Source organism: Rhineura floridana, chromosome 22, assembly GCF_030035675.1.
Source record: "Rhineura floridana isolate rRhiFlo1 chromosome 22, rRhiFlo1.hap2, whole genome shotgun sequence".
Classification (NCBI taxonomy): Eukaryota; Metazoa; Chordata; class Lepidosauria; order Squamata; family Rhineuridae; genus Rhineura; species Rhineura floridana.
In genome coordinates this window covers 10,203,077-10,211,406 of record NC_084501.1, presented here as the reverse complement: position 1 = coordinate 10,211,406, position 8,330 = coordinate 10,203,077, and the positions used below count along the sequence as shown (strand labels likewise).

The window sequence follows — 8,330 nt, the reverse complement described above, 5'->3', positions numbered from 1 at the left end:
TAGCCACGCCCCCTCCTCGGCCACACTTTGCGAGAGTCACGCTTCTCTCCCAACCCTCTCACGTCTCCACCTCGAACCCCCGCCCACGTCACGCTCTGATAGGATACGCGTCAAAGGCTCTCCGACACGCGCTATTGGCCCGAATGTTTGACAATCCCAAGGAGGAGGAGGGATTGAGAAACGGCAACTAGCGTGTTCCGCAAGCGGGGCCTCGTTCCTATGAAAAGATCCGCCTTCGGGTTTCATTGATCAAAGCTGGGCTGCGCTCCAATTGGGTAGGCAGGGGTTCGAACGTCGCCCTAGGCTGCGCTCATTGGTTGGAATTTTTCTCTTTTTTTATTCTTCACCCTCTCAGATCTTTCTCATTGGCTTTCCGGATTCTCCTTGTGGGACGTCTTTGAATAGGTGAAAAAGTGACGTCATGCCTTAAGAAAAGAGTAACCGGAACCTAGTCAGTTTCTCTCATATTATTTTTAAATAATTTATATTTTGGTATTATACATACAGTACAATTAACAAAAATGATCAAATTTCATAATTTTGTTAATTCTATTTTTAAATCAAATTTTCATATATTATCATTTTCCAGGCTTTATTCAACCAATCTTTAGCTCTCTGGTTTATATTTATTTACTTACATAATATAAATTATGTACCTTCAAAATAAATTTATGTTTCCAAGCTAGAAAACAAAGTAGTAAGAAACAAAAAGTACAGTACAACTGCATGATGATGAGGACAATGAAATAAAGCATAACAATCATTCAAATAATAAAATAAAACTAACAGTGCAATCCTAAACATGTCTATTCAGAAGCAAGTCCTATTGATTTTAGTGGTGCTTACTCTCAGGTAAGTGGGGTTAGGATTGCAAAGTTAAAAATGCTTAGAAATCTTTTGCCAAGTACCAAAGGGTGCATACGCACCATGCATTTAAAGCACATTTCTTCTAAACAATCCTGGGAACTGTAGTTTGTTAAGGATACTAGGAACTGTAGTTCTTTGAGGGGGAAACTACAGTTCCCAGGATTCTTTGGGAAAAGTCATGGACTTTAAATGTGTATTAAATGCATGGTCTTCTTGGGGACAGTATGCAAACAGATGAAGTACTACTACACAAACAGTACTCTCTTTGTCTCTGTGGTTGCCACCCATCAGATTTTAGACAACAGGGATACCCAGGAAAAAGCCTCAGATAAGTATCTCAGTAGATGGATGGGTTGATATGGCATAACATAGGTGTTGGGATCCTTTGGCCCTCCAGATGTTGCTGTACTACAATTCCCATTAGCCCCAAGGAGGAAGTCGAATCTCCGCTAAAAGGCGTCGAGGTCCACTCAGCCTTCCATCCATCCATGGTCGGTAAAATGAGTACCCGGCATATGCTGGGGGGTAAAGAAAGGCTGGGGAAGGAACTGGCAATCCCACCCCATATATACAGTCTGCCTTGTAAACGTCGCAAGACGTCACCCCTCGAGACTCACACTATAAGTGCGGGGACACCTTTACCTTTTATCTACCTTAAGTCACATCCACACCATATATTTAAAGCACATGGATTCCCTTAAAGAATCTGGGAACTGTAGTTTGTTTGGCTTGCTGGGAACTGTAGCTCTATGAGAGGTAAACTGCAGGTCCCAGGATTTTTTGAGGGAAACCATGCGCCTTAACTACAGGTTTACATCCCCATCACAGGCCCATTTTCCCTTTCTTTGCCAGTTGGTGTGACGGGCTGCTGGACTAACTTTAGGCACGTTGCCAAGGCACCACCCGTCCAAGTCAGAAGCCAAGCTTCTAATTATAGCTGGGAAGCTAATCTTGGCGCTTCCCCTGTGCTGCCCAGAGCAGCCGCAGCAACAACAGTGGGACAAAACAGTTTCATTTTATTTCTTTGTTTAGATTGTAGCCTGAGATTCTCACTGGCCGATTTTAAAATCAAAAGATTTTAATATAATTAAAATACTTTGGTTTATATAGCTCAGGATCACCTGATCTGCAGGATAACTAGTACTGGTCACAGATTTAGCATAAGCTGCATACGCACCAGACCTTTAAAGCATATTTTATTTTACCCCCTACCCAATGAACCCTGGAAACTCATATACTCCAGGTGTGAGGACCCTTTGGCCCTCAGAAGGTTGCTGAACTAGCCAGCAGCTCTAGTAAGCATGGCCAATGGTGACTGAAGATGGGAGTTGTAGTTCAGCTTTGGAGGGCCACAGGTTCCCCATACCCGGAGTGTGGTGTATGATGTGTGGCTGACCTACAATGGTGCTACTAGGGCAGGATTTGGGGGGCCCAACTCAGCAAAATGATCAGGAGGGGCTCCCAAACACAGCAAGACTGGCTAACCACATTTTTAAGTAAATGAATGTAAGAAGAGTCTACGTGTTGGATCAGGCCCATCTAGGCCCACTGTTCTCACAGTGGCTGATCAGTGAATCTTTACACATTACCCTCTAAAGGGGGGGGGCCCTCAAGACCGTTAAAGTCCAGAGTCTAAAATTTGCCTAACTACACATGAAAGTGAACCATTTCAACCAGTGCAAAAGTTCAAAACCATAAAAGCAGGGGCAAAGATTGTACAGATACATCACCGATTACTACATAATCAATGGGAAGAACTGAGCAGACAAATCAATAAAATCTAGCTGGTTGCCAATTTCGAATTAAAAAGATATCTTCCTTGCAGGTTTCAGGCTTCCCTTTATTCTCTCTCAAACCAAAGGTGTTTATTGTAACCGCAAAGGAGAATATGCTGCAGGCAGGGGACGAGATCACCTCTTCCGGACGGATTCTTACTCCTGGTGATTTTATTTTTCACTGCCTGAAAAATAGAGACGGGGGGAAAAAATCCTTCGTTGTGGCGCTGTGGTACAGTGCAAGAAAAGCCCTGGGAAAAGAACCTCTGTGGAACTACATTACCCAGAAGCCCTTGCACCCAAAGAAGGCGGGGCCAGAGGGAAATGGTTTGAAAGTCAAAGTCATGTGTGTTGTTGGGGGCAGCAAACAGGAGCAGCTGCAGCAAACAATCTTCTCCTGCTCTGCCACCTAAATACCAGGTGTTATAAATAAGGGAGAAGAATTTCTCTCCCCTGTTGAGGAACCAACCAGGGCAGCCGGCTGAGAGCTCAGGGCAGCCAATTTCCCACCCACCCCCTTGTCCTCTTTCTTGAAACAATGCCAGGCTTCCTCATGTTCCTACGAAATAAGAGCTTGCTTGGAGCCTTTGGGAGGTTGTGGAGGGTCTGGGGCAGCTGCCCTAGAACAGTACAGAGAAGTGGAAGGAAGGGGATGTGTAGTGGAGCCAGGCCCCCTGTTTGCAAGGTGCCAGCACACTGGGTGTTTGAAAGGGGCATCCGGTGCTGGGCTGCTGCTCCTCTCTTGGCCATGGCAGCTAAAGTGGATTTGACCACCTCCACTGACTGGAAGGAGGCTAAATGTAAGTGAGGGGGGGGAGATGTGGGGACTAAAGTGTGTCTTATACATGTGTGTGTGTGTGTGTGTTTTCTGTGATGGCCTAGTGGTTCTGAGCCAAATCATGGCTCATTTTCCCAGTGCCAATACTCTTGTGCCCCAGAGCTCTCTCATACTAGGACTACTTGAAGTAAGTCCCCTCTCCAAAAAAACCCTGGGCATATGAACTTTGTGTTGGCTGTGATTTATTGATGCCCCTTATTTCCCTAATTCTAATGACACTGCAATGTTCAAGTGATAGGTAGCAAGCAGGCTGAGCTTCTTGGCACTGTAATATGACAGAGGGCTAGATATTTTTGGGGCTGGTCTGCCTGTAGCTATTGAACCAAGAACTCTGCTTGTGTCTGTGTGCAGTGAATCATGGGTATTTATTTCAACCTGTTGAGCTTGCTGTGGGGGGGGGAAGAGAAGAGGAGGCTTTTTGGCAGTGCATCATGGGAAATCTACATGGTATCCTAGGAGATTAGCTATGGCAGCCATATGTTTCCCTGATGCACATGTGTTGGAATGGCCCCATGAATAAGGTTGCTAACTTAAAACAAAAGCTGGCTGTGGTCCTGGGTCTTTAGTAGTATCTCGACTGACAGAAATTAACTGATGTTTATCCTTGCCCAATTTTGGTGGGATAAGCATTACCTGCTAAATTTCTGTGTGTCAAGCTGCTTTTTAAAAGTACAGGAGCAGAGCTAACAAAAAAAGGTGGTAACCTTACTGGCTGCATACACACCATACATTTAATGCACATTCTCTTTCCTCTACTCCAAAAAATCTGGGAACTGTAGTTAATTCCCATTGAACTATAATTCCCATCACCCTTAACAAACTACAGTTCCCAGGATTCAGGGTGGTGGTGGAACGTGCTTTAAATGTTTGGTGCATATTCAGATCAATGAACAAGGCTGTCTCCTAAGCCTGACTGCTCCTGCCAACCTTGACCATAGGAAAGAATGGATTAATCTATATGTGTCGAAAATGCACCCCTAGAGCAGTGGATTGTTTTTTCCTTTCTAAATTTCCTACACTCAGGAAGGACGTTTGAGACTCTATAATATTGTCTGTATTGGTTGTCTGTGGAGGAATCCTTTTTGTATCAGCTGTGGACATCCTGCATCTTGTAGATCAGTTGGCCAGAATCCACAAGGGCTGAGTGCCACAGCCTCCCAGCCTTCTCACTAAGGATGGGGAAGAAATTCAATTCAGCTCGGATTTAAAGCCAAATTTATCAAATCCACATGTTCCGAAACAATATGAAAACAAAAAAACAGCCATCCTTCAAAATCCACACATCTGAATTTGCAATACAGTCTTTCAATCAAGCAGTGTTTAGAAAAATGCATATATTAGGGGAAAGTGTTTACAAAATGGTGAAAATAGTATAGTAAAATGCATTATATTGGGATGGATTTCTAGCAAAAATGTGTACAGAACATTTAAAACTGCATGCAAAAATGTATATTAGAAGAAAATCACACTAAAATACTGAAGAATTTTCATGAGGATTTTTTAAAAAAATTGCAAAGTGGGCAGAAATGTGGAGAACTGAATTTAGGATTAGAAAAATGAGAAGCTGAGAACTGAAATTGACATATTGTTCTATCCCTACCTCTCACTTACTTGGGAACAGGAGAGGAAAGCTGTTGAAGGAAAAGTGAAAGTAATAGGGCCAGGGAGAAGGGATGAAAGAAATTGGCAGCTTTGAGGCAATAAGGTACAAGATGAGTTTGAAAGGAAAATGGGAGAAGAAATGGCAGGAGGTGGGTTAAAATACTTTGAGAGGCATGTGGGGGTGGGAAGGGGAAAATATAAAAGAAAAAGCCTTCTTTGCTGAGCCTGAATCACAGTCCCCGCAGAGCAAAAGTCTATACTTAGCTTGGGGAAATCTGAGCTATGGAACTCCATGCCACAAGGAAAACACAGGCATAGAATGTAGCAATTTCCAAGGATGGGCTAGATATCACTAAAAAGTAATGGGTGGTCTCCAGATAAGTTCTACTTAGAGTATACCCATTGAAATTAATGGATGTAAGTTAGTCATGCTATTTCAGTAGGTTGGTATTGGATATTAACCAATATTAGTAATTGCCAGCTTATTATTATTATATCCCTCCCTGAAGGAGCCCAGGGTGGCAAACAAAATACCAAACACACTCTAAAACATAATAAAAACAGACGTTAAAACAAAACAAAACATGTTTAAAAACATCCTTAAAAAAAACTTTAGAACATCTTAAAAATCAATTCCAACGCAGATGCAGACTGGGATAAGGTCTCTACTTAAAAAGCTTTTTGAAAGAATATCAGCAGTTGCCAGAAAGATAAAAGAGATGGGGAGGGAATTCCAAAGGGTAGGTGCCACTACACTGAAGGTCTGTTTCATATGCTGTGTGGAATGGACCTCTTGATGAGATGGTACCTGCAGGAGGCCCTCACCTGCAGAGTGCATTGATCAGATGGGTATATACTTTGCCTCCATCTGCTGCTATTTTGTGACTACCCCTACACCACACTATGTTTGACTGGTGAGCCTCAGTCACTTTCAGGCATCTCAAGTGGGCCTTAGAGGTAGAAAGTTTGAGAACTGTTGTTGAGGATTTGGGGTTACATTTCATGGGCTGCACCCCCCAGTTGCATAGGCACCATGCAGGCTTGTGGGGCTTGTGTGAATGGAGAGCATGCTCTAAAACAGGGCTGGGCAACCTGTGGCCCTCCAGATGTTGTTGGACTCCAACTCCCATCAACCCCAGACAGCATGGCTATTGGTTGGGGTTATGGTAGTTGTAGTCTAGCAACATCTGGAAGGTCACAGGTTCCTGAGCCCTCATGTAGACAAATGATTCCCAAACACTTTCCCCCACAGACCACTTGAAAGTTGCTGAGGGACTTTGTGGACCACTTAATGATTTTTCTGCCTGTTATAGCCATTGTAATGCACTGTGCTAGACGCTATATGATTTTAACTGTACGTTAATTGCATCTTTTATTTCTTATATATTTTCAGAGCTTGGAAAAGTTACTTTTTTAAACTACAGCTCCCATCTGCCTCAGCCAGTATGCCCACTGGATTGGGCTGTTGGGAGTTGTAGTTCAAAAAAGTAACTTTTCCAAGCTCTGATTTATTGTATTACAATCTGAATTCTTTGGGATTCAAATTGTAATACAATAAAATACAGTATTAGAAATAAAAGAGTAATACAAATGCAGTTAAAATCAGTATGAATATTTCATGCACACATACTGTGGACCACCTCAATAAGGCTCGTGGCCCACTGGTTGGGAGCCCTTGGTGTATAGACAATATTGAGCCAAATGGGCCATTGGTCTGTGTGAGTATAAGGTAGCTTCCTATATTTCTACATAGTTGCCAGACCAGTGATTTTTCACTCAAGGTTTAGGCAGGTGGACAGCTGGTGAAATTCTTCTGGCCCAATGGCTTCATTGTACTTGTCTGCCCAAACACAATCGGGTCTCCCTGGGTCTGACACTACTTCTGGCATCAAAGGTAGCCCCTCTCTCTGCTCTGCATCTGTGATTAGGGCAGGTGTGCAAATAAATCAATATGGTTGCCCCCTGCGCTGTCTAGTTTGGCCCTAAAGAACTAAGCCTGGAAAATCCTCTTTTGTGCCACTGTTGTTTTTTAAAAGCAGATTCCTTGGTGCCATGTCTTCAGGTTTGGCTCTGTGACCATGAGGGCTAGGGACTTGAATCATCCATCAGACTCTGGAGTTGGAGACTGTATCCCACTATTTGAATAACTAGGAATTATTGTGTAGTACAAGAGGGAATTCTAGCAGGTTTTGCTTGTATGAAATTCCTTCTTTCACACAACTATTTAATGTACAGGTGCCCTGTCCTGTTTTACCACCCTGTCTGTGTGCCGGGCAGTGACATACTCACTAGTCCAAAGGGAAACCCACCCCAAGGCATGTGTGTGTAGATGCAGTGTAGCAATCGCTGAGGCTGTACCAAATTGATAAGGACCATTTCTCAGCCGTTTCACCCCCAATGAAATCGGTTGTTTTGTTTTAACTATGTGATGACGAGTGAGGACAAGAGGTGAAATTCTTTTGTGGGGATAAGAATAGGAGTGGATGCCATTTTGTTTTTCCTCAGAAAGCCTGCTTTTGAGGTGCTTCTTGAATTTTGGAGTATTCAAAATGGCTGCTGCCATCCAAAATGGTTTCTCCTTTATTACTCACTGTGGGCCGCCATTACAGTGGAGCACAATGGAGTATATTCAGAAAAAAAGACTCTTGCAGCAATTCATTTTATTTGCAGTGTTAATACCTCTCCAAAGAAAATTGTGTCTAGGGGAGAGTGTGTGTATGTGTGTGTGTGTGTGTGGCAGGGGGATAATTTCATGACACTTCGCATTTCACCTCAAATTTCACAGATATTTAGATTTCTCCTGAAATTATTGGGGTCAATTCTACAGTTTTGTTTGGATGAATGTTTCTCTATGGCAGGGTTGGTGAATCTGTGGCCTGTCAGGTGGTGTTGGACTCCAACCGCCATCGAGCCCAGCCATTATGGGCTGATCAGTCAGGGATGATGTAGTCCAGCAACATCTGGAGGGCTTTGGGTTTCCTATCCCCCTGCTCTGCAACCCTACAAGTGACACATTAGAGGGGCATGCTCTTAAAGTCATATCGGTACCTTACATTTAAAGCACTATTGTGTCACTTTAAACAGTCATGGCTCCCCCCCAAGAATTCTGGGAACTGTAGTTTGCTAAAGGTGCTGAGAGTTGTTAAGAGACTCCTCTTCCTCTCACAGAGCTACAGTTCCCAAAGTGATTTAACAGTCAATCCCTCTTCCCAAGGAACGCTGGGAATTGTAGCTTTCTGAGAGGAATA

General features: G+C 43.3%; 1 protein-coding gene across 3 annotated transcripts in view; it reads left to right on the top strand.

Annotated features, from left to right (window-relative positions):
* The first annotated feature begins 2,992 nt into the window (after nucleotides 1-2,992).
* The window catches only part of MACROD1 (mono-ADP ribosylhydrolase 1), a 366,194-nt gene continuing 360,856 nt past the window's right edge, over nucleotides 2,993-8,330 (top strand). For 2 of the 3 annotated variants that reach the window (XM_061606929.1, XM_061606930.1), the window contains exon 1: nucleotides 2,994-3,442. In XM_061606929.1, coding sequence (XP_061462913.1) covers nucleotides 3,181-3,442 — 262 coding nt within the window. In that variant the 5' untranslated portion in view covers nucleotides 2,994-3,180. Of the gene's footprint in view, nucleotides 3,443-8,330 lie in introns of all 3 variants that reach the window. The other variant, XM_061606931.1, reaches the window with a different exon arrangement.